At 43.0% G+C, this 27,391-nt stretch overlaps 1 protein-coding gene across 29 annotated transcripts in view; it reads left to right on the top strand.

Annotated features, from left to right (window-relative positions):
- CADPS (calcium dependent secretion activator) overlaps positions 1 to 27,391 on the top strand; it is a 795,170-nt gene that overhangs the window by 605,604 nt on the left and 162,175 nt on the right. For all 29 annotated transcript variants that reach the window (XM_067043766.1, XM_067043769.1, XM_067043768.1 and 26 more), the window contains 3 exons: positions 3,174 to 3,313; positions 12,959 to 13,025; positions 23,165 to 23,273. In XM_067043766.1, coding sequence (XP_066899867.1) covers positions 3,174 to 3,313; positions 12,959 to 13,025; positions 23,165 to 23,273 — 316 coding nt within the window. The remainder of the gene's footprint in view (positions 1 to 3,173; positions 3,314 to 12,958; positions 13,026 to 23,164; positions 23,274 to 27,391) is intronic.

The following is a 27,391-nucleotide window of genomic DNA, read 5'->3' on the forward strand; positions in this document are numbered from 1 at the left end:
CCGCTCGGGGCTCACGTGCGTCCATAAGGACCCTAATAATTCAGCGGGGCCGACACTTAAAAAAGGAGTCGCCGGCCCGTCGGGCACACGGAAGAGTGGGGATGAAGGTGGGGGAGGACTGCGGTGACCTCATGTCTGTATCCACCCTAGAGAGGAGGTGTCCCCAGGGAGCGGCCACGTCGGGGAAGCAGCCTCTGTGGAGCGGCCAGTAGTGAGCTGCGGCCATTTGTGTCGCCACATGGACACCATATTGCCGGTGGGAAACGCGCCGAGCATCCATATGGTGGATGGCCTGTTAACGAGCTCCGGGTGCCCAGAGCTCCCCACCCGCTTTGATTTTGCCAAGCCAGCAGGAGCAGAGGGCCCTGGGCCTAACCTACTGCTGTTCTGGCTCTGGTGGGGTTTCTCTTACCAGTTCCTCCCCTTCCTTGTTTCCCAACACATCATCCACCGACCCGGCCCCACCTCTCAGCCCAAACTAGCGCAGCGGAGAAGGTCAGCTACCCTGAGACTGGCAAGTCCTTCCTCTCCATCTTCCACAGTCTGGGGTCTCAGGATCTGGAACATGATACGAGGTGACATACAGGGACAGGTGTTACCTCGGGAGATAACACAAGAGGTCTCCACAACCCGGTGGCGCCCTGACGTACTCACTTCCTTCCAGCATCCTAAGGCATATCACAGTTCACCAGTGCCAGTCATGTGAACTGTTACATTTTATGATAGAATTTGTACTAAATTAACCCTCACAAAATGAGCAAATGGCCGAAAAGACTATAAGAGCAGAGCTATGATCTGAAGATAATACTGGTATTGCACGCCTGGCAAACAACGTGAAAATGGTAGAGGTGACATCAGTCCTGCTAACAAGTAGTTCTGCCGTCCACGTCACGAGATAAAAACAGTGCGCGTGCACTCAGGATGAGAGGTCAATGAAAACGTTTTGAGATTATCTACAAGTCCGCTTGAACCACGGATTCGCATCCAGTATCCTCAACAATGAGCCTTGCCTTACATATATATGGTACCATAACATATAGCGAATAATAGTAAAAAGCCACCACAGTGACCAAGATATTTAAAAATAGAGTTTTTTGGGAATTCCCTGGCGGTCCAGTGGTTAGGACTCCGCACTTCCACTGCAGGGGGCACGGGTACGATCCCTGGTCGGGGAACTAAGACCCCGCGAGCAGCGCGGCGCAGCCAAAAAAAATAAATAAATGAGTTTTTAAAAATAAAAATAGGGCTTCCCTGGTGGCGCAGTGGTTGAGAGTCCGCCTGCCGATGCAGGAGACACGGGTTCGTGCCCCGGTCCGGGAAGATCCCATGTGCCGCGGAGCGGGTGGGCCTGTGAGCCATGGCCGCTGAGCCTGCGCGTCCGCTGCCTGTGCTCCGCAATGGGAGAGGCCACAACAGTGAGAGGCCCGCATACCGCAAAAAAAAAATAATAATAATAATAAATAAATAAAATAAAAATAGAGTTCTTTATCTTTAGCCCATCTTTTAAAAACTTCTATACTTGTGTATGTTTTATGAGATATGTAATAATGCCGTATATTAATACAAAGTAAACATACATCATGTAAAAGATACGTGGATATATATTTGACTGATTTATACATTTCTATTGATACATTTTTATGTTACTTGTGATCTGTTTAAAGATATTTGGCTCATTGCTCAAAAATATTTTACTGAAGTAGGGCAGGATCAAAAAAAAAACTTGGCAGCCTCCGGTTTGAAAAATCAGACCTTCTTGTATTTTAATCATGTCATTAGACCTTAAGAAGCCTCAAATGTTGGGTTTAGCAAGAATATACAAATTATTTTTCATCAAAGAGAGGGAATTTAGTGGAAAAAAGAGGGTTGGGCCTGGAATCAGAAGGGGTCAAAAATCAGTGCAAGCAAGGCTTCATGTCAAGTGGACTGATTTCATTTTCCTGCCATGATCTTCTACTCTTCTCAAAGCTCTTGTTCCACAATCACACAAAAAGCCGTGTACGTCTACTCTCCAAGCGCAGGCCAGGCTTGCATGATGGCGGTGAGGCCGACACAGCACCCAGAAGGCTAGAGTGTCCACCCCTGAGACTCTGAACCCCTCCTGTTCCTCTGCAGAGGTGAAAGAAACCCAGGAAAGAAGCCTGCCTTCCCTGTGCCTGGAAAAAACAGTCAGCCTGCACCAAAGCAGCGCACACTGCCACCGCAGAAGCAGATCTTAGCAGGCCAAGCTTTGGTTGTGCCTATATCTCGTCCACATTCCCTTCGTTTAAGGGATTTTCCGAATATTTCGCTCCCCCGTGAATGCACATTTCCTGGACCCCATGTGGCTCATGAGTGAGAACTCTTTCGTTGCATCCTGAAAAAGTGGATTTACTGGAGAAGTGGGTCCCCTTCTGGGTTCACTTACAGCATCTGTGACAGTGAGAACTCAGACAGAAGACGCAAGTCACAGCACCGACTCTGAAGCACCCTGGTGAAAGGCATTTCCTAAGAACAGGTCCTTCTTCAAGCTGCGTGCGCTTCCCTCTGGGCCAGGACAGGGTTGGGTGCTGTGTGATAAGATGTCAGGTCCAGATGAAATCACATGGAAATGTGGGACCCTGAGCGCGTTCCTCCTCACCTCTAAGTCTCACATTTCTCAGCAGATATGGTCCCTTCCCTCTTCCCCTGCAGCCTGGGAAGGATTTCTCCTCTTGACGTAGTGGAAGAAATCCTGATGAATGGAAAAAAGAGTCGACTAGCGGTTCTCTCTAATATAGAAGGACACTTCTTTCTCTTACACACCCACCTTCTTATCTGAGGAGAGTAGTGTGTGGAGTACATTCTCCGTTCAGGGTCGTTTTAGGACTTCTGAACTTTAGAAGAGTACAAAAGCAGGATCACAGAATTCGTGATCCCTACTCTTCCAGAATTAGCCAGAGAGAGAGAGAAGAGAGCCAAGAATGCCATTTTTGTCCTCAGGCCGGGCTGCTTGGCACCAGCCAGCCCTGGTAGGTGGAGCCTTGGATCTGAGTCCAATGCCCAGGCCTCCACTTCATTTAACTGCCTTCCCGCTGGCTGTGGGACATGGATGAGACCCTCAATTCTCAGCAGCCAAGTTTCTCGTCTATGAAAACATGTCCATAACAGTGGTCCTATTTTCTGGCTAATATGGTTGTCCTTTTTCCCTGCAGGTTATTCTCCATCCCACCCCCAACAGCCCCAAACAGTCAGAGTGGCACAAAATGACAGTCTCCAAAAACTGCCCCGATCAAGACCTCAAAATCAAACTTGCTGTCCGAATGGATAAGCCTCAAAACATGAAGCATTCTGGGTAAGTGTTCCTTCTCCGAGTGGTAATTTTGGACCCACACCATACATTTCTTAAAATATTTAAAAATAAAAATAAATAAAAGTTGATCCTCAGAGAACGACATGGAAGAAAAACCAAAGAAATATGAGAGATTATTAGAATACCTGACTTTGGTATTTACTATATAAGCTTCCTCAATTCTTATGATTACTGTATTTGCATTTGCTAAACCATCAGCATAGGGTCATTGCCTTATCCTTTTCTAATAGAATTTCCAGTACAGTTCAAAACCTTCCTAGACTCATGCTGGGTGATTCTGGTCTAAGAGGTTTTACTGGCTTCACATACCTCCTTAAAGGCATCCAGATCTTTCAGGTTCTCTGAATCATGCACTTACACCTTCGTTAACAACCATATCCGGGAGATGTAAGCAGTGGCTGTAGGCGACCTTCAAACAATCAACTCACGCTGAATCAGTTTTAGTGTTTGGCATAACATTTACATTAACCAGAGAGTAGAAATTTTATGATTGTCTTCAGTTTCTTAAGGTTTGAGAGGAATGACCAATTAAGTAATCTCAAGTAGGATAAAAAGAATAGGTAAAATATAGTATTATTTTGCAGATCAAACCAATGGTTTGTATAGGAAACGTTTATTGGCAAGTGAGTATATGCTGAGCCCCATTGCCTATTAAACTAAATTGCTTGGACACCACTATCTCAGAAAATGTGACCACTTAGAAAGGAGCTGGGACATTTAACTCTGACTAGGGGAATGTTTAACCAGTGGAAGGGAGTGGATTGTTTTCCAAGGATTCTGCAGGTACCATTTGCCAACCAGTTATCATTCTGCTTATGTGTTTGTGAAAGGACTTAAAGTAATAAAACTGACATGAAAATTGAAGCTTGGTTATGTGCTAGAGATGTGGGGAATTCAAAAACCCAATAGCAGGGGCTGGTCACTGATTAAGACAGATTTAAACAGAAGCCCGTGAGAGGTTCAGGAGGGTGTGGTCGTCATAGGAGGTATACATCCCAGCAGCTGAGCACACCACAGCAGCTTGCAGTCAGAGTAAAGAGCAGCTCCCTGGCCTTGGTGCCTCAGAGTTCTAGGGAACAAAGATGGCTCAAGGTTCGAGTGAAAGATAGATACTTACTAGGGAGGGTATTGGAGGGCGTCGGGCATGGGGAACTCCAAAGGAAGCAAAGGTCTCCCACCAACTAGAGACTGGCTGCTGAACCTGAGCTCTGGCTTGGATTTGGAGAATTTCCATGGCATTGTCTTTTTTTTTTTTTTTTAACATCTTTATTAGAGGATAATTGCTTTATAATGTTGTGTTAGTTGCTGCTGTATAACAAAGTGAATCAGTTGTACGTATACCTATATCCCCATATACCCTCTCTCTTGTGTCTCCCTCCCACCCTCCCTATCCCATCCCTCTAGGTGGTCACAAAGCTGATCTCCCTATGCTATGTAGCCGCTTCCCACTAGCTATCTATTTTACATCTGGTAGGATATATATGTCCATGCTACTCTCTCACTTCATCCCAGCTTACCCTTCCCCCTCCCCGTGTCCTCAAGTCCATTCTCTACGTCTGCATCTTTATTCCTGTCCTGCCCCTAGTTTCATCAGAACATGGCATTGTCTTGAGGCCAAAGTATTCCTAGAGTTTTAGGTGGGATTTTAGCAAAGCTCTTCTGCCTGCGGCCGTGAGAAGGCTGTAGGGGAATGAGCCGGGCCCCTGCTATACACTCTGTCCTTTTTCAACTGTCCACGATGAAGAGCTGACTTTGCCTCATCTCAATTAGCATCTCATGAAAATGTTTGTGACATGTTTCTAAGGTCAGCTTTTCCTCCTTCTTACCATATTACTGGCATATACTCCCAAAATGTTAAATGGGATTTCTCCCTAATATCCCTTCCTCTGCAATATAAACATTCTAGTTTCAAGACAAAGGATTTGAGAATTCTGTTAGCTTCCTGTAGCACCCAGGAACAGCGTTTGTGTCTTAAGCAAAGCATTGGCTCGGAAATACTCGGTAAATATTTGCTAAAGGAATGAGAGCGTGAGTGAGCAGGATGGAGGGAAAGAGGGCGAAGTGAAGAGGGTAGAGAAGACAAAAAAGAGAAACAGAAATATGAATGAATATATCTGTTCTTAAACCTACTTTTTAAAGAAACTTCCTTAAAAAGATCGGTAGCTCAACCCACTTTCTAGGCACCTTTGAAGCTCTGTGCTAGGAGTTTTACAAACACTCTCTGTTTCATCCCCACGGCAAGCACTTGACATAGGTATTACTTTCCTTATTGGACAAATTCCCTTTTCCCACATTCTCTTCATTTCTCTAACCAATCTGGATTGAGAAATTTTTCTCTTGATTCATTCGTAAAATTACTAACATATTTCAGACCATCTTGACCCTATGGATGATAGAAGAAATCTGTAACTCACCTCTGGCAGGCTCCACAGTGATTTCATTTTACTAGGCTGCCATCTAAAAATTACCCCTGCCAGGAAATATACCAGGAGGGCCTAGGGCAGCTCTGAAAGGTGGACAGTGGGCGCCTTAAAAACACTGTCAGACCCACTGTGGCCTAAATCAGGGCTGGACAACCTTAGCTACCCAAGAGATGATTCAAGGAAAATAGAAATGTTGTGAACTACCTTTTTTTCCATTTAAACTTAAAATAGCTTTATGAAGCCCTATTATATGGTGAAGGAGGACAGAAATATCAGAACAGTGTCACAGCTTAGAGAACGAGAGAGAGAAAGGAATTTTTAAGAATCAACTCTGAGGTTATAAATTGTGTCTACTTCGATGTTTATTAAAACCTAAAGGAAACCTCAGAGTTACTTTGCGTTACTCCTTGTTGGTGGACTGTGGTTCCTGGGATGAGCCACCGAGCCATGCAGAATAACTTTACTGAATAGAGAAATGTCAGTGAGAAAATCAACACTGGCTTTTGGCCTTAAGACATGAGTATTAGGGATATCTGAGAATGAGCAGCTCCTCGGTGGCTTTCTGATTTTTCACCTTTTATATCCATATGGTGTTTTCCAGTTCAGGAAGTGCATTCACGTGCATTATCTCATTTTATCCCTGAAACAGCCTCCCAAGGATTAGTTATTATTATTATCCCTCCGTCTTAATAAGTGGCCTCTCCCTTCGCCCAGTTGCTCAGACCAACATCCTCAGCGTCATGTGACACTTTTCTCTCTCTCTCTCCCCCTTCATCTCATCCATCATCAAGTTCTCGTCACTCCACCTTCAAGGCAAATCTAGAGTTCAGCCTCTCTTCACCACCTCCACACCATCATTCGAATCCAGGCCTCCCTCATTCTCCCTCTCACCTGTTGCACTTGTCTTGTCAGCAGCCCCCCTGCTGCTGTCCTTGCCCACTATAGGCTCTTTCCCACCCTGAAGCCAGAATAATTTTTTTTTAAACACAAGTCAGATCCTGCCACTTGAATGCTGGAAAATCTCCAGTGATTCCCCATCTTCATTCAAAATAAAAGTCAGTGTTGCCTCTGTGGCAACAAGGCCCTATCTCATAAGGACGGATACCACTACTATCTGACCCTGATCACGGCTCTAGCCTCCCTGGCCTCCTTGCTCTTCCGTGAAGGCTTCATGTGTACCGCCATTGCAGGGCCTTTGTCCCCACTGTTTCCTCTGCCTTGGATGCCCCTTCTCCCCCACCCAGATGTCCACATGGCTCACCTTGATTTCTGTGTGCCTCTGTACCTTGTCAGAATGCCTTTCCTGGCCCATCTGTGTCCTCTGTCTGTCTCTTACTCTGCTTTGTTTTCACCAGAGCATTTACAGTCATCTCACATACCAGCTATTTCTTCATTTATTATGTTGTTGTCTGTCTTCCCCACTGGACTTTGAGTTCCTTGTCAGCAGGGGCATCTGCCTTCTTTGTTTGAAGAAGCTAGTACAGGGCCTGACATGTAGTAAAAGTCCAATAAATTAGTTGTTGCATACATGAATGTGAATGAATGAATCCCTGCAAATAAGGAAACTGAGGATTAGAGGGGTGAACACACTTGTCCAAGTCAGAGTAAGCGTCAGAGCCAGGTCTAGAATTGTGTTATATCTTTCCATTTTAAATGAAAGAAATCAGCGTAACTGAGGACCTGAAATATGAATAAAATACAGAGCTTCCCATGGCTCCACTTGGAATTCATTCAGTGAACCGCAGCTTATAAGTCTTAGCCATGCTTTTTTTTTTTTGGCTGAATATTTTTAATTTAATTAAAGCTATAAAACTTACATCCAAAAAGTTCAACAAGCCCATGTTTAAGAAACATGAAAAAAATTACAGCAAGGTACAGTGTAAGTATAAAGCTAATAACCAGTGATAAAGAGAAAATCATAAAAGCAGCCAGAGAACAAAGAAATGTTACACGCAGAAGAATAAAACAGTTCTTGTTAGAAGCATTGCAAGTGAGAAGACAGAGGAGCAATACCTTTAATGTACTCAAGTCTATATACACAATGAAAACATCTTTCAAAATGAATGACAAAATAGTTACCCATGCTTCTTAAAATCCCCTTTCCTCTTCTACCTTCTCAGCTGTGCCATTGCTCTAGACTTCTTGTTTTCAAAACCATCACACTCCTCTCCCTTCCCCATAAGTCCCCAATATACCACTCATACTGACACAGACCCTCAAACAGAACTACCTAGACTGACCTAATTCAATATATTTAGGATTCCACTTTATTTCCCATTGGCTTATTTTCTATAGTTAGATCAATTAAATCAAGTTAGTTGATAGTCTTGTTTAAATCTTCTAAATCTTTACTGATTTTCTGCAAATTATTGAGATAGAGGTATTGAAATCTGACTATAATTGTGGATTTGTTTGTTTCTACTTACGAGTTCTGTCTTATCTTTGCATCATATATTTTGAAGCTCTGTTATTAGATGCATAAACATTTAAGATTACTGTGTCTTCTTGATGAATTGACCCTTTTATCATTATAAAATGATCTTCTTTATCCCTGGTAATATTCTTGGTCCTGAAATTTATTTTGTGTGACAGTAATAAATATAACCACTCCAGATTTTTTAAAAACCAATGTTGGCATCGTAATTCCTTTCCCATCCTTTTATTTTTTGCCTCTTTGTGTCTTTAGATTTAAAGTGCGTTTCTTGCAGGGACCATAGAGTTAGGTCTACTGAGCACTTACTAGGGGCCAGTTACTGTGCTAACAACTTGACATGCATCATCTCCATCTGTCCTCACAACAACCAAATGAAGTAGATCCTATGCTATCCCCATTTTACAGCTGATTAAACTGAGGCATGGGGCAGCTAAGCCTAAGGACCTAAGGACCCAGAATTCCCACCTAGGTATTTCCACCTTGAGTTTGAGATGTAACGCCTCAGCTAAACTTCTGCTCACTGTACTAGAATGTTGATTATCTAGTCATAAATCCAGATTTCCAAATATCTGGATGGCCTGAAGAGGTAGTTGAGGGTCACTAATGCCCACACGGTAGATCTGTCTATGGAATGAAGAGCTGGAGAGGGGAAGCCACCTGTATGTCTGCAAGGACAGAATTCCATCTGCTCCAGGTACTTTTCATTCTGCTTAATGAGCGTGTTTCAACCTAAGAAAATATAGAGCCAGAGCTGACTAGACAGAAACTCTACATTGTAGCCCTCAGTTTTTCTTGGTTTTGACATCTGGTATGTGCCAAATTAGCAATAAATTCTGAGGAAGCCTCAGAGGGAAAGCCCTTCTTTCATGCAAACCAAATGATACTTTCCAAAGGAGGATTGTTCATTTTCCTCTGATCCCACTCAGCTTTCCCATTCAACCACAAGTCCTCTCTGTTTGATTGGAATAGCCATTCACATTCTTAGTTCAATAAAGAAACCAAAGTTTGTCATCTATAAGAGGAAGAATAGCATGCTGAAGAGGGCCCTCTGGAACCAGAGTGTTCTGGGTGTAAATTCTGGCTATGTCATTCACCAGCTGGGCGCCCTGGAGAAATTACTTGACCTTTCTGAACTTCAGTTTCCTCAGCTGTAAAATAGGAGTGATAACATAATGACATACCCAGTAATAAATGCTTACTTTGTGCCAGATATTGTTCTAAGCACTTTATGTTTCATTAACTTCTTTAATCCTCACAGCAACACTTGAAGTAGGTACTATTATTACTGTCCCCATTGTACAGATGAGAAAACTGAGGTAGAGATAAGTTTACTAACTTGCTCAAGGTCATACAGGAACGTAAGCAACATAAGCTTAAGCAACATAAGCTCCAGATTCAAGCTCTTAACCCTTCCAGGTGGGTATAAGAAATTCACATAAAGTACCTGGCACAGCACAGAAGACTAGTAAGACTTCATGAGCAGTAGCTAGTATTTTTATTATGAAGGAAAAAATTAATGATACCATATGAATTACATTCTGTGGGTTCACGTGAACTCCTTTTCCTACATCCATTCTCATCAGTTAAAACTATAAACACTTTAGAGGTCGTAGCTGTGTTTGTTGTTTTGAATCTCTTTATGTGGATTCAAGTTAAGAGTAAGAAAAATTGGTAGTGGCGGCCAGAAAAGTTTGAGAGTTACAACCTTACTAGGCATTACTAAAAATAGAAAAATGTTCGCCCGTTGTCTTTATTTATCTTTTAATTCATCTATTTCCCTATGTACATATGTCCAAGGAGATTTCTTGTCACATATTTAGCTATTAATAACTACTCGTAACGATACGCTTACCTCTGTACTCAAAGATAGTTTATAATAAGGCTGATATTTATTGTGCATCTACTTCCTGCCATGCCTCGTGCTTATACTTCACAAGCATCATCTCATTTAATCTCCACAACCACCCTGCAAGAGAGGGACCGTTCCTGGCCCTGTTTTCCAGAGCACCGAGTGGTTAAGCATCTTGTCCAACATCTCAGATTAACCACTAGAACTGGAACACTATACACTCAATAACCCTGTCTCTCCTTAGACCTGGCTGAGGGTTCCTGTTAGGACAGTTTCTGCCATGGATACATTTATACATTATTCAAGAAGGTTAAGAGCACTGTCCAGAGCAGCTAGGTAACCCACGTAACCAGAGCTGACCATGTTGGCCTCGGGGCTGATGCACTTACCAGCCGTCCGGCCATTTCCACGGCCTCAGCCTCAGTCCAGCCACCATCCTCTCTCAGTTGTCTGCACTACTGTAACCATCTCACTGGTGTCCCTGCCTTCTCTCTTGCCTTTTCCATCTACAGTGCATTAACCACTCAGCAGCCACTGGGATAATCTTAAAGAGAAATATAATTGTGTCACTCCCCTGCTGAAAACCCTTCCATAGTTTCCATCCTTATTTAGATTGAGTGTATTCCTGATCTAATTTGCCCATTAAAAGGTCACTCTGTCTGCCATGTAATGAAAAGAGTTGGAGTGAAAGCAGGGAGACCAGAGAGGAGCCTGTTGCTGTGGTCTGGGTAGACATGATAGTAGCTTGAATGGGGAGTAGCAGTGGAGATAGAAATAGACGGGATATATTTGGGGAGGAAAAAAAAAAAACAAACAACTCAAAGAATTTGGCAGTGGAGTGCGTGTCTCTATGCAATGTTTGGAACTCTCATCAGAAAGTTTGATAAAGATGGCTCTGGTTTCCCAAGGCATTCATAACTAACTGAAATACAACAAGTGTATACTGACCACCTACCATACATCAAAAGCTGTGCTAGGAATTTAGAAAGGAAAATTTAGAAAAAAAGAACAAGTTTCCTTCCTTCAAGGAACTCACAATCCAACAGAAACAATACATATGAAAATAAATAACTTATAGCAGTGTGATCATTGTAAATACCAGCAGAATTATCTGCAGGGCCCAGGAGGTGGTGACATCACGGTAAAGATTCCAACTTAGGAAGAATATGAATTATAACATAAGGAGCAGGGAGAAGGCATCTCAGGCACCATAACATGTGCAAAGTTATGGGGCTGTGAGACTTTGTGGTGTGGTGAGGAATTACAGATAATATGAGGCACAGAAGCTAAATTTAGAGAGTGAAGCATAGCTCGCAAACAAAGTCATTTTTAGGCCAGGTCCAGATGCTCCATTTTGTTTCTATAGGCTCAGGTTTCCCTGGGTCTGTTCTTACCACTGATGGTACTCAAGACTGTTTAGTGGTGTACAGACAAGCATATATTAGTTAAGCAGTTACTTGTGTATTTTAATGTGCGTTATGTAATATAAAATTAGTATATCAAAGCTACAGTGTAAAGTTTCCATTCAAAATAAATTTATTCTTGTTAAATAAGTCAATTTAAAGACAAAAGGCAAGTCAATCATGCAATAGATGGACCGATCTGGGATAAATCGTGGGAGTGCAAGATGAGTGGTCAAAGTTGCGGGCTCCCCTCGTGTCAGCGGAGGAGACTCACTGAAGGAGTTTCAGCAGGGAAATTCATACATGCAGATGGTAGGATCCGTCCCACGGCCAGGAGGAGGATGAAACTCATTCTGGTGAAACCGATGAAGAGTTTCGTCTGTGGTTTACCGTGGCCTTAAAATGTGTGCTGGGACTGAAAGAGTGGAGGTGTGAGCAAAGTAAGGAACTTTGCAGGAGGTAAAAGTCAAGTGCCCTTGGTAATTGAAGAATCAGCATGAGGAAGCAAAAGGACCCTGAAGACTCAGGTTCCTGGCATGAAGGTCTGAGTACTTGGGCCACCAGCCAGTCCTACGAGCCCCTGAAATTTGTCCAACAGTGTACATTTTAATTAGATGCATTCTTCATTGTGTTCCAAAGCAGAAATTGTGTCTGATTCCAAGTGAAGTGGGGATTTGGAAGTTGTCCAGTTGGGTTTTGATAGCACATAAAGCCAGTTTTGGAACTCGAGGATGTGATTGGGTTTGAGTATGACCAGATCTCTCTTCACTTGGTCCAATAGAGCTTGAAAACCACCAGCCTCACTTCCTTGATCAATGCCAGTTCGACGTGTATCAATATACATCAGGCCAACGGGGTAATTCATGAATGAATTAGTAACACTGATCATAAAATTTCCAGACAGTTTTGAAGTGTGCCTTTGTTGTTCTCAACCCTCCTTTAACTAAATTTTTTCTACATAAAGGTTAATTTCTATCAACAGAAGAGCAATTCCGGGAGGGGGTCGGGTGTAGGGGGGACTTTCTATGCCGACTTGAAACTTCCTTTATGTAAGGTAACTACATTTGCCGGAATTACAGCAAAAGCAAACAAGGTTTGCTTTGTTTACTAAAGGTTTTCCTGAAAGAGACTTGACAAGAGGTGAAAGAGTTGGAGTTGTGAGATTTAGCACTCTTTTTTTTCTCTCCTGTGCAACAGCTTTCAGGAGTTTCCCTACCTATAAGACGTTTAGCACATAAACAAATTAAGGTACAGTGTAAGATTTTTCCAAGGTGTTTCCTGGAATCAGTCAAGGTTCTAAGTCAAGTCTGATGATGGGCCACAATTCCTCCTATAAGCCAAAATAAACCCTGCCTGCCGCTCTTCCTTATCCCCAGCCACACAGCTCCAGAGTCTGCTATCTGTTCCTGCGCCCTGTGACTTTCCTTGTTTGTGAGCACGCAGCTTCATGGTAAAGCAAGTTAAACAGTTCACTAGCTCAAGCATTAATGCATCTCTGGTCTTTTTGCTTTCCTTCAGGTATTTATGGGCCATCGGTAAGAATGTCTGGAAGAGATGGAAGAAAAGATTTTTTGTCTTAGTGCAGGTAACACTTCAACTCTAATATCAGTCTTAAGAGCCATTATTTTTAAAGATTCGATAGGATTAATTAATGTTTTTGATATAATATACCTTAAGTGCACAAAACTGGAGTGTTTAACTCAGTGAATTTCTGTATATTATATATGCATGCACCCACCATTCAGAGGGATACAGAACATTTCCAGTACCCAGAGCGATCCCTTCTGCTCCTTTTCCTTTTTACATCACTTTCAAGTTCTAAAAATTAATGCATGCTCATTATTTTTTAATTCTAACAATACAGAAATATATATGAAATGTGGGAGCAGTAAACTTTCACCCCTGGCAGCAATGCAGGAACCCAGGGAGGGAGCAAATGTGAGCCTGATTAGGGCAGTAGGGACACTAACATTATTTTAGAAGAATCTGCTGTTTCTAAAAACACTAAGGTAGTCATTATGAGAAAAGCCAGAATTTAGTTGGACTTTTTCCATCTTTTTCATTGTTTAGTAAGTTTGATTTTGAATCACCTGTGGAAGAACATTCCAGTCTTCTTGATGTCTGAGGCTTCTGGACCCCCTATAATTATGTTTAACTATCTAAATATATCTTTCCACATAGGCTTTTTTTTAATAATCAAAGTCTGCATGTTGTTCATCAACTTGCTTTTTTGTTTTTGAACACAGTCATCGTAGACATTGTTTCATGAATGCACTTTGGGCTTCCCCAGTTGGAACTATTATTAACCATGCAGCAGGGTACATCTCTGTATATAAAGATGCAGGTGTAGATATAGATATTGATGTTAATAATACATCGATAATATATAAATAATATTGCCCTCTTCATTGTATCTTTAAGAAAAAAAGATTCCAGAAATAGTAATGCATATCCTTGAAAATCTCCACGCCCGCCCCCTTTTTTTTGGTTTGTTTGCTTTTTGCATCAGCATTTTTCAGTTGACAAAGGAATTTGTCATTGCCTTTTTTTAATTTGCAAGCTCCACCAGAGCATGTGAGCTATAATTCAATTTGCCAAAAGTTAATTTATTCTATACTCTGAAAGATGTCACAAAGTGAGTCAACTTGTAATTTAGTGACTAAAGGTGTTTACTGGGTTATTGTGTTGGCTGTGAGCATTGATTAGTATTTTGAGCACTACCAATTCTGAAATCTCACAATAAAAGCAGCTGCCTCTTAGTCTAAATGGCCTTGAAAGTTCCAGCAACCTGAGCTTCTAAGGCTACACCTTCTACAGATCTACTCAAGCTTCTACTGTGTCTCTAAGGCAAACAGCATCTGTCTGGTTAGAAGCAAGAGGTAATCTTTGCTTTCGTGATCACTATGGGGTGCAACAAAACCTTAAAGTAGATTAACCAAAGGAAAACTTTGGAATTATTCCCAACCATCCAAATAAACTACAGCTAAGTGATGGAAGACATTTCATCCTGAGATACATTTCCTCAGAATATCAGCTAACCAATATTTATTGAGTACCTATTTTGTGAAGGGTACATTGATAGGTCGTAGAGAAGAACTGGGAGACCTGGTCTCTCACTTCCAGAAGAGTATCTCTTATAGTTCTTTATAGGCAAATAGCAGAAACAGACTCAAGGTAAGTAAGGTTTTTTAAAAAAATGTATTGGAAGGCTCTTGTGGTAGTTCATAGGATTGGTGATAAAAGCTAGTACCCAGAGTAGTTCCAGAAATTCAGGTGGTGGGTACCATGGCCAGTGTCATTGACATGGCTATAAGACAAAATCAGCTCTGACCGTTTTCTGTCTTTGTGTCTCCACTTGAGGACCAAATTTGAGAGAGGGAATTGGATTGGTCCAGCTTGTGTCACACCAGCTTTTCAGAGGGGCAGACCATGGTGCTCTGATTCACAGTGCCACTGAGCTGTCTCCAGTGCAAAATCAGCATGCCATTACCAGAAAAAGAAATGGATGCTGAGCAGGCAAAAACAGCTGATATCTACCCTAAAGAGAGCATGTAAGTGGAGAGACAAGACACATTAAAAAAAAAATACCTAGGAATAAACCTACCTAAGGAGACAAAAGACCTGTATGCAGAAAACTGCAAGACACTGATGAAAGAAATTAAAGATGATACAAACAGATGGAGAGATATTACCATATTCTTGGATTGGAAGACTCAACATTGTGAAAATGACTATATTACCCAAAGCAATCTACAGATTCAATGCAATCCCTATCAAACTACCTCTGGCATTTTTCACAGAACTTGAACAAAAAATTTACAATTTGTATGGAAATGCAAAAGACCCCGAATAGCCAAAGCAATCTTGAGAAAGAAAAATGGAGCTGGAGGAATCAGGCTCCCGGACTTCAGACTATACTACAAAGCTACAGTAATCAAGACACTATGTTACTGGGACAGAAACAAATATAAATCAATGTAACAGGATAGAAAGCCCAGAGATAAACCCATACACCTATGGTCACCTTATTTTTGATAAAGGAGGCAAGAATATACAATGGAGAAAAGACAGTCTCTGCAATAAGTGGTGCTGGGAAAACTGAACAGCTACATGTAAAAGAATGAAATTAGAACACTCCCTAACACCATCCACAAAAATAAACTCAAAATGGATTAAAGACCTAAATGTAAGGCCAGACACTATCAAACTCTTGGAGGAAAACATAGGCAGAACACTCTATGACATAAATCACAGCAAGATCCTTTTTGACCCACCTCCTAGAGAAGTGGAAATAAAAACAAAAATAAACAAATGGGACCTAATGAAATTTAAAAGCTTTTGCACAGATAAGGAAACCATAAACAAGATGAAAAGACAACCCTCAGAATGGGAGAAAATATTTGCAAATGAAGCAACTGACAAAGGATTAATCTCCAAAATTTACAAGCAGCTCATGCAGCTCAATATCAAAGAAACAAACAATCCAATCCAAAAGTGGGCAGAAGACCTAAATAGACATTTCTCCAAAGAAGATATACAGATTGCCAACAAACACATGAAGGAATACTCAACATCACTAATCATTAGGGAAATGCAAATCAAAACTACGAGGTATCACCTCACACTGGTCAGAATGGCCATCATCAAAAAATCTACAAACAGTAAATGCTGGAGAGGGTGTGGAGAAAAGGGAGCCCTCTTGCACTGTTGGTGGGAATGTAAATTGATACAGCCACTATGGAGGACAGTATGGAGGTTCCTTAAAAAACTAAAAATAGAACTACCATACGACCCAGCAATCCCACTACTGGGCATATACCCTGAGAAAACCATAATTCAAAAAGACACATGCACCCCAATGTTCATTGCAGCTCTATTTACAATAGCCAGGACATGGAAACAACCTAAATGTCCACTGACAGATGAATGGATAAAGCACATGTGACACATATATGCAATGGAATATTATTCAGCCATAAAAAGAAATGAAATTGAGTTATTTGTAGTGAGGTGGATGGACCTAGTTTGTCATATAGAGTGAAGTAAGCCAGAAAGAGAAAAACAAATACCATATGCTAACACATATATATGGAATCTAAAAAAAAAAAAAAAAAAAAAGGTTCTGAACAACCTAGGGGCAGGATGGGAATAAAGACACAGACCTACTAGACAGTGGACTTCAGGACATGCGGAGGGGGAAGGGTAAGCTGGGACAGAGTGAGAGAGTGGCATGGACATATATACACTACCAAATGTAAAATAGCCACCTAGTGGGAAGCAGCCGCATAGCACAGGGAGATCAGCTCCGTGCTTTGTGACCACCGAGAAGGGTGGGATGGGGAGGATGGGAAGGAGGGAGACACAAGAGGGAAGAGATGTGGGGATATATGTATATGTATAGCTGATTCACTTTGTTATAAAGCAGAAACTAACACACCATTGTAAAGCAATTATATTCCAATGAAGATGTTAAAAAGTAAAAAAAAAAGATTTAAGATGAAGATTTCAGATGCTAGAATTAAAAAAAAAAAAAGTTACATCAAAAGAGGCAGCTCTGGATTATGGGTGATTCTCCCCTTTGCATGCTTCTCACCTGGCAGAGCAGCCTCCCTTAGAATCACTTGTGGTCTGGCCTCTCTCAGTAGACCATGTGCTGTTTCAGGGTCAGTTCTGTTTCCAACTCATCTAGCTGTGCTTCCCTCTTTGCCCCACCACACACACACACACACACACACACACACACACACACTCTCCAGCTCAGTGTCTAGCATGGCCATTCAGGAAGCATTTAGTGGAAGAAAGAAGGAAAAGGAAGAGAGAGAAAAAGAGCCCAGACAATGCTTCAAGTGGTTCTGAGAAAGGAACGATCGTGTGACATTGAGAGTGGCTGGTGACAACTTCCAAGAGGAAGTGGGGTAAGTGACCTTGTCATGTAATATGGAGTCTCTCCTCCCACTGAGGTAGCCAGTTACTGGACACAAAACTTTTCTCTGACAATCTTTGAAATGATGAAGTACTTAGGAGATGTCGCTGACCTCTTACTTTGGGAGAGATTTTAGGGGAGAAAAAAAGTCTTCAGAACAAAAAAGAGGAATCGTGCTGAAAATATTAGTGAAGCCATGTCTATACGATATATACTGAACCCAAAAGAAGAGAATGATTGTTCTAGACCATGTGACTGGAGCACAGACGTTCTAGGGCCTTCACACTGAGCCTTCTACCAAGAGAAGAGAAGAAGCCCGCAGTAGCTACAAACCAGGCTATGTGCTCACTTCTGAAAATCAGAAAAGGGCATCCAAAGCCTGTCTACAGCTCGGCATTTTTCCTACAAGGATTTCATGAGAGGTTTCACATACATGTGATTCTCAGTAACTTTAAAGAGCCCTTGAGGTACACTGGGGACATGCATCCCCCAAATTAAACCTTCTGTTTTGGCCTAAATCCAAAGTCTCCATTAACACCTTCTGTGGCCTGAGGAGGTGATGTGACAGCCCCACCATCACAAAGGTAATGGGGGAGCCAGGAGGAAAACTCAAGTCTTCTGTTTCCATTTTTTTGTCCTGTTCACTACAACAATGTCTACAAGCAATTCTGGTGGCCTACCTAGAAAATACTGCATCACTTTTAGATTCTTCTCAATTTTTCATGTCTGCTGTTTAAGTGCTCCCACTTACAGGCACTCTATCAGAATGATAAAGAACCACTTAAGCCCTTTGAAACAACCCCAGTGCCAACAGAGTTGCAGGAGTTCAAGGCCCTCAGTCCTGGCCCAATTCAGGGACAGCAAAAATATCCCAAGTTGCTTGAAAGAAAGATGGCAGCTCAAGCAGTGACCGTAGGCACCCAGCAGCTGCACGCAGTGTTGAATCGAGTCTTACCTACAAATGATTTTCGGTTTCTCTTAGCCACCACACCCTTCCACTGAAATGCGAAATGCAAAAGTGAAAACAGGAGAAGCAGTCTGGTCAAATATGGGGAAGGGTGAGGGAGCTGGGGAACAAAGCAGAGTCTCCCCATCCTGCCCCCAACTCCCCAGCAGCCTCAGAGGGATCTCTGTGGGACAGTGTGAAACCACCACGCAGTAGGAGGCGTATCTACCCAAGTGACTTACTGAATGTGCCTTTCGATTCAGACGCTGGGTCTCATGGAGTGTTTTTTATAGAGATCTGGTAACACATAATTTCCAACATGATTATGAATTCCATTAGATTTAATACAAGGAAAATTGTTTGAAAAGCCTAAAGAGAAGACATCCAACAGCAGTCTCCTCAAAGTTCATCTCCCTTCCCACCCTGTCTATCTGTCTGTCTGTCTCTCTCTCTCACACACACACACGCACAGAGAAAGAGAGAGTCTACATTTCTGTCTGTAATGCACAACTATTAAATTCCCTCTTAGGGAGATTTCCTTTTAGAACTACTACCTTAGGGAACCAAAGATAGGTTATAAATGGGCTTCCTACTAACCAGGGACAAAGGCCACCCTTAGAGGGGTATAGAGCCAAAGCAGCAATTCCCATGTTTAAGGATCGAGGCTAAAATGATGATGGATATGGCTCGAGTCTGCCCTACCAGCTCTGAAGGGAATGAAGCAGTTGCAGGGTGTTTCTGTGCCAGAGACTTCAGTGTTCCTACGTAGTGTTCTCCAAGTATGGCCCTGGACTGCCTGCACTGGGTGTTTTTCAGAATGCAGAGGGACTTCCCTGGCGGTCCAGTGGTTAAAACTCCGTGCTCCCAACGCAGGGGGCACGGGTTTGATCCCTGGTCGGGGGAGCTAAGATCCCTCATGCCATAGGACGCAGCCTAAAAATATCTAACTAAATAAACAGAATGCAGATAGCAAGGACCATCCAGAAGCGTCTGATGCACGGAAGACTCTTGAGATGAAGCTCAGGAATCTGTATGCTTGACAAGCAGCCCAGGAGATACTGATGCAGGGGGTCCAGTGACCACCTTTGGAGAAACACTGCCTCAGAGGTCATTGTCCCTTTTAAAGTGAAGTCTCCCATTCCTTTTCGACCACACTCTCTCAGAGTTTATGTCCTCCAAGGGGCTGAGCATCAGAGTTAGCTAAACAGATGATTATGTGCAAATGGCATGACAAAGCCTCTCAGCTGTGTTCCCTGAAATCCCAGTCTATGCCCTATGAACATGGCTGCAGACCCTAACACAAGGATTAAGGAGAAATGGGTCCCCAGCATGCTGAGTCGAGACATTGCTGGGTAAACTCATTCTAAACCCCGGGGGCCATGGTAAGGAGCAAATATGTTGATTACCATTGTTAGGAACCGCGACCAAACCAATGTTAATGATGAAGGTGCCAGTTCCACGAGCTCCCCACCTTGGGTGTGGGACGGAAGAAGCCAACCCATCATCCAGACCAGGTTAGAAAGCCTCACCTCTATCATCTTTTTATTCCAAAATGTTTTTCTTCTGTGCCCCCAAAGATTTCTGTACTGTGCTAAGGACAAGTCTTATCCCTATTTCGCATTGGAGGAAACTGAGGCTGAGGCTGGTTAAATGACTTGCTCAAGGTCAGTGGCTCATAGGCAGCCTGTGTGAAACCTAACATAGGTCTTCTGATTCCAGATGTCTTCCAGGACACCAAGCACTGAGGTGGTACTGTGCTCAAGGAGGTTTAGACAATGTCCTAGATACAGTGTCCTAGAACTCACACACCTTGCATCAGTTAGAGACAATGTGGTCCCTAAAGCATAACCTGTTTCAGATTCCCTAGAGATAATATAATGCACCCAAATTCTGACTGTTCCAGTTTTCAAAAAAATCTAAATCTGAATGAGATAAGATATTGTGTGATAATGTAAAACACCCTATAATACAACAGTTGTCACCCAGAAAACAATATTAAGTTAACTATGAAGGTGAATTGTAAGACATATAATGAATGATTTATAGGTGGACGATTTATAACGGAATGAATGTTCTTTCTTCTCACTCAACTTCACAATGGCCCTAAAGGGCATTTGCATTTATATTGTTTGTAAATGACAACAATCAACCCGAATTAGCTTAAGTTTTAGAGGAGGAAGAATTATATTGGTTAGTTAATTAAATTACTAATTAACTAAAGAGTTTTCTGGCATGGCTAGGTCCAGAGCTTAAACAAAGTCATCAAGACTCAGTCTCTCTGTCTGTACCATCTGTTGACTGTGCTTTCATCTAAGCCGACTTCCCCCCCAAGCCAACTTCCCCCCTCAGGCAAGCTCTCTCCTTGCAGCAGACTCTGGAAGGTCAAGGCTTAAAACAGTTTAGCAGCTCCCAGACCCTTGCTATTCCCTCACACTTCAAGCTCTCTAGAAAATCTGAGGCTCCCTCCAACCTTGCAATAATTAGAAATATGCAAAAACAAATCATTTCTTCTCTCCTCCTCTTTTTCCTAAAGTAATTTGCCAAATTGCAGATTAAAATGGTCCTAATAAACCAATTCGAGTTTTTTTGAGCCCCAAGTGTGTCCGGAAAAACTTCAACAGTATCACCAGAAGGGGGCAGCAACATACAGTGCTCCAAGAAGCAAAGACCTGAAATAGCAAAAGGAAAAAGTCAGAAAGCCCCAAGCATGTAGTAAGAGTAAATGCCTGAATCTTGAAATAACAGCCTTCTGTTGTGATATTTCTCTGATCTCAAGTAAGTGCCTGCAACCGTCTATTTGGCTAATCATCATATTAACGAACTATATCATCTCCGTGTTGCCAGAGAGGTAAAAAATAATTGCAGAACTGTTCCAGCAATGTCTGTGTTCCCTATCATGCCAGGGGGTATGGGAGATAGGTTGTCCGTGGGCTCAGTAGTGGATTGGAGAAACATGTAAAGTTGGGAGGGAGAAAACCTCTTTATTGGATGGTACATACTCATTTTTCTAGAAGCAATCAGACTCAATTAGTAAATGCCGGTTACATGGTAGATTTTGCTCATGGCAAGGGGAATATAACCAAGGTGTACGACTCCCTAGGCCTGCCTTCAAAGGATTTATAATCTAGTAGGCAAATACACCTACTCACCTACTTTGTATTAGGATGTTAGTGCCAAATGCATGGAAACTGCTTACGTAAATGCATAAATTGAGTATTTGCTAGGTGAGTGTCGCACACGGTGTGAAAAGCCCTTCACTGCTCGATTAATCCTCCAGCCACAATAAGACACAGGTAAAATACAGATGAAGACTCTGAATTATATATATGACAGCTTCTGAGAGCTAGGATGGGGCCCCAGGCCTATGTGACCCCACCCAAAGCTTGCACTCTTAAATCCTCCTTTTTAGAAGAGGATGTTATTCGTTGTTCTGCTTATTACAAAGCATAATACCTGTCCACTTATGAACATACTCTTAGTGGCTTTATGTTTCCCTTGAAGCCCATGAAGACCTTGCAATATAAGGAACAGATTCTTCAAACTATATGCGTGATCAAGAAACCCGCGTCGGGCAGAAAGTTTTCATCAGGAACCAACAGAGGGCAGCAATAGATAAATCAACCAGTAAAACGTTCTCCCGTCGACTCCCTTTATCTTGCCACTGCGACCTTCAGGCTGAGAACTGTGGGAGATGTGTGCAGGCTTTGAGAGCACCAATTTTGTACCATTAAAAAAAAAAAATCAGACCCATGGAGAAGGAGATAAAAAATGTCCTCTGCCGGGATCAAAGTTCACTTAGTAAATGTCTGTTTTAATAAAGGGAACTAAGAGATGAGGGATGTGGCACTCCTTCACTAAGACATTTGACATCCGTGGATGGTAAACGTGCCCCTGAGCTTTTAGCCCGAAGCCTGAAGGCGGCTTGCTCTCCCCCGGGGCTCCTTGCAGACAAGCCAGATGTAGAAATGCTAAGTATCTGCACTGGGTCTGGATGCACCGAGGCGACAGGGACCTGAAGGCTGGCCTGCAGCTGCAGAGCCCGCGCCCAGCACTGACGTGGGTGGACGCCCCTGTGGGTCGTGAGGGCCACACCAGTGGCCACAGTCGTGACATCCGGGGCTGAGCATGGCTCTCCCATGACTGGCACCTAGAGATCAAGCATTCATTGCTTGTGACAGCATGTCACTCCTGCACTTGTCTGAGATGCAGGCAAGACTTTTCAAAGTGACCAGAAGCACTCCTTCAGTGGGAAGGGGGAGGGAGGGATGAGACATGCGGCTCAGTGCTGAGAATTGGCCTGCAAAAAGCAAAATACTAAAAGAAACGGAGGGCATAAATAAATAAAAGTCTAGTCCCTAACTTCTGACCGAAAGGCCTGTGTCAAGTCGGAGAGCTTGACAATCTCAGCCAGAGCCAGGGCCATAGTCCTATTAGGTAAAAGCTAAAATAATTGCTGCTATGCAAGCAGTTTTGACCTACCCAAATGTCAATTTCATGTAGCTTAGCCCAATTAAAATAGCAGCAATAATGATAATAGCTAACTCTTGTCAAGCACTTCCTAAGCATCAGGGAAAGATTCTAAATGCATTCTACTTATGAACTCATTCAATCCGCACAATAAGCCAGTGAGAAGGTAAGTTCTCAGATTATATCCATCTACAGATGAGGTAACAGGACCAGAGAAGTCTTTTAACTTGCTCCGAGTCACACAGCCAGGAGGTGGTAAAACTCAATTTGAACCCAGCTCCTGAGTGCAAGGCCTCAGGGGAAAGGACAAGCTTGAACACGGAGGGTTATTTTCAAGGAAAATGGGCTTTAGGGAACCAACCTCACAATCTGTGCTTTTCTTTTTTAGGTGAGTCAGTACACGTTTGCCATGTGCAGTTACCGGGAGAAAAAAGCGGAGCCTCAGGAACTTCTCCAACTGGATGGCTACACTGTGGATTACACGGACCCCCAGCCAGGTACCCGCCCACCCGCTAGGCTGTGAACCCATAAAAATCTTCCCCTTCCCAAATGAACATTCAACTAGCATTTTCTGGGCACTTCCTCCCTGTTGGACACTAAGCCAAGGTACTAGGGTGTCATAGCTGACCACGACGGCCACTTTCCCCGATCTTACAGAGCTTCCGTCCTGGACCAGTAAATGCCATTCCAATCAAGGGCTTTGTTTTCACTCAAGGGATCCTCATAAAACCAAAATGAAAACAGAATACGTTTTTCTTCTATGTAGCTGTGCCCATATCAAATTTGTACTCCACCCTAGAATGTTCAAAAGAAATTCCTGAAAAATAAGTCCTACATGTACACCAAGGACCTTGTGTGTGTGCGTGTGCGTGTGCGTGTGTGTGTGTGTGTATGTGTATGTATCTTGTTCACCAGTGATGTGTGTGGGCTTGGCAGATATCGCCAAGATCCATGTCCAAATAAACCTGCCCTGTACGTCCACATTTGTTAACTACAATTCAAAGTTAGCTGATGGTACTTGAAAGTCCTCCCTAAATGTTTTTTTTTCCCTAAAAAGACACTAATCCGCAGTGTAGACATCCAAGCTCCTCAACCTTATGTAACTAAGAACCACACAAGCGGTAGTATTTCTCGCAAGTTCTACATTGCATAAGTTCCACATCCTGGCCCCTCACACCTCTCCCCCCACCCATTTAATCTTTTTTCCCAGAAAAAGATGAATAGAAATCCGCCTCAAGGAACCTTCAAAATAGGGGGGAGGGGCGGTGCGAAATCATTTCAGCATATTAATGAGCAACAGTCACCAACAGCCCTCTCCCAGAGAAGTTTATTTTTATGCCAAATCTGCACAAGGAAAGCATTTCCAACCATACTGCATTATTTGGCCCAAAACCTTTTTTTCTACTCCCATATTGCTCTTCCACATGCAACAAAATACACATAAAGGAAAAACAGAGTCTGAGAGAAGATGGGGTGTTAACCTGGAAAGGTGTGGCTTGGAAGACCTTTGGCCCAGCCCACCTAGGAACATTAGCAGCGGGCTTCCGAATCCCAACCCGGAGTGCTTTGGACCAGCCCCGCCTCCTCAGGCTTCTATAGATGATTAGCATCCTGCCAGGGCACAGTGATACAGAGCTGACCACGTAAGACGTAAATTAAAGGCTCTGCCTGGAAATCCCTCCTAATCAATAGAACCTACAAGTTTGAGCCAATTTCATGCAACAACTCATGGAAAGGATGTGACCCCTGTATTAAGAAAGCAGGCTTCTTGGCATTCTGTGATGGTGTGTGGTCTCAAACCATTGAGTTCCCTTCAAAGAAACAGAGTCCCCCTTTCCTAAGACCTTCATTTTAAAGTGGGAGACTCAAGGACCAATATGAGAAGGAAAAACAATGCCATCTTATGACACTACCTTCTTTTAAGCCAGTTTACTATTCCTTTCCGCTACGTGATGGCATCATTTGGATTTTACCACAATCCACCAAGTATATGGGACCCGGATTATCATCTCATTTTGTAAAGGAAGAAAAAGAGCTGGGATTTGGGGTCTAACCCATCACACCCTTTGGCAGCTGCAGTAAAATATAGCTCTGTGTACAGCTATAGCAAAGCTAGAGTTGTTATTTTATCATACAAAAGCAGAATTCTCTTCCTACAGCGGGGAGGGCAGGAGTGGGGAGAAAGCTGTTCTATCTACATGCAAAAGGGGTAACTGTGCATAAGTATTATAAAAGCTTCTCTTCTTTTTTTCACATTGATCCCATGGGATATAATTTACAAATTCCTTTAGCAAGGATGTCAATGGAAAGTAAAGTGATTATGTTCTTGAGAATAATAACTAGAATCCTCTCTGCCTTTCCGTGTGCCAAGTCCTAGTTATTTTCAAAGCAACGTTTGATTGAAAATGGAGATTCAGATACTCCCAATCGTCATGAGAAAAGTCTAACCCAGAACTTCTTAAAGGGTGCTTATGGAAAATAGGAGTTCCTGGACCCCAACCTAACCAAGAACCAGAAAGGGGAGGGCAGAATCCTCCTAGTTCAATAAGCACTCTAGGGGATTCTTATGTACAGTGAAGTTTGCCAGCTGGAGATCCGGGCGATGCACAATTTAGCCAGTGTCTTCAGAGATTTGTCGAGTCTCTCCCTGTGCTCCTTGAAAGGTGAGTGTGCACCTGGAGCAGGACTTCTGGGTCCATCTGGCCCCCCTCTCCTCTCAGCTTTATCCTGGTTGTCAATGGAACCAACTGGTGGAGATGTTTATGGGGCAGGTAGCCTTGTAGCATGGCCATCCTTGCCTTTGCACCAGCCTGAGATCTAGCAGTCATCCGGACATAAACACGTGCTCTAAATCAACTCTACCTGTTTAGGGTCCTTGAAAGATTGGTTGGGGGAACTGGTAGATAACTGTAAGTAAGTTTTACGTTCAGGGCCCTCATTTTAATCAAAAGATGAAAACACTACACTTTACCTTTCCCTGGGTATGGTTCAAAGAGGTACGCGACAATCTCTCAATTCCTATTAGATCGAGTAATTAAGTCTTCAAATAAGAGGACATTCATTCAGAATAATTCAGTGGCACAATTTAAACAACTAAATTAAATCTTTGACAACTCAACTTTACCATAATAAACAGACCACGTCCATGTGTGTTGTCGGAACGGCAATCCCCCGCCGGGAGCTGGCCGACATTCCTTGCCTGCTCTGCCTCCGTCCGTTCCCAGACGTGTCCTCTTGTTCTTGACAGGTCAGTACCTGTGGGGTATTCCATGGAGACCCCAGGCACTGTCACATGTTGCATTTTGCAGATGCCGTCCCCGGGAACTGCGGCCTTGCCCACGACTTCTGCCTAGGAGCGTGTGCTGATGTTCGCATTGCCTTCTCCTTCCTTGGTCTTCTTTCAGCTACTTTCTCTGCTCTCTCCTCACCCTCAGTGGTGTCTCCTTGGTCTCCCACGCTTTCTGGAAAAGCTCTGGTGCTCTCCGTTGCTGTCACTGTCCTTGCTTCTGCTGCTATGGACGTTTCTCCTTGCCCCACTCCCTCCCCGATTAGGCTTCACTCTGTTGTGAATACCTGATCCTCTGAGAGCAGTTACTGTGTGCCAGGCATGCTGCCAGGCTCTGCAGCAGTCCAGCACAATGCCTATGGTCATCAGCTCTAGAGTCAGACAGCCCGGGTTAGAAGGCCAGCTCTGACGCTTACAGCTCCACTTTGTGTTCATGGGATAGTTATCTCCTTCTCTGTGACTCAGTTTCCTCATTTGTACAGTGGGAATAATAGTACGTGCTTCCCAGGGCCGTTGGGAGCATTAAATAAAAATCTGAACACTTAGCATCTTTCCATCTCTACCTCTCTACTTCCTGAGGCAGCCCCATGAACTGACTTTCTGACTGTAGCTCCAGGAACACAGTGTCCCTATTCCCAACTGTGGGCCCTGGCAGACGGGAGGTGGTGGGGCAAGGAAAAGGACCCATCCAGTGATGTCTAGCCTGCAGATCATGTACGGTATCATAGCAGCTTATCCCGAAGGTTACCATGAGGCTAGACTACAGAAGCTCTACGGACCCCACTCTTCCTTTTCGCTCCTTGGTACCCACTTTTCAGGGGTTAAAGCATCCCTCAAAGCTCTTCTTCCTCTCTCACCCTGCAGAATTTTCCTTCTTATGGTTGTATGCATTCATTTCATCAGGTTTTCCCAGCTTGCTAACTGTACGTCATCCTATCCAAATCACACATTTTAAAACTCTCTGTAAGAAACGAACCAAAATATTCCTTCATAATCATAACCACCATAAAGCTTTTATTTAAAATGGTGCACCACGAGACCCTTCATATAAAGATGATGCTATTTATTGTTCTAGAATCCCTGGCAATTCTAAGTGCAAAACTACCAACACATACCCACTCCTGTGGAATAGATATTAGAATTAACATTGTCACCAGAAATCTTTTCCAGTGCAAATGTCAAACAGGTTAGTGACTGGGCCTTGTTGGAAATTTAGGGTTGCTAATCACTCCACTTACTCCCCTTTCATCTTTAAACTGATAACTGGTGGGCGTGGGGAGGGGAGGGGAGGAATGATGAGGAACCTGATGAAGATATGAAGCTTTATTT

The sequence above is a fragment of the Kogia breviceps genome, chromosome 10 (genome assembly GCF_026419965.1).
Source record: "Kogia breviceps isolate mKogBre1 chromosome 10, mKogBre1 haplotype 1, whole genome shotgun sequence".
Lineage (NCBI taxonomy): Eukaryota > Metazoa > Chordata > Mammalia > Artiodactyla > Physeteridae > Kogia > Kogia breviceps.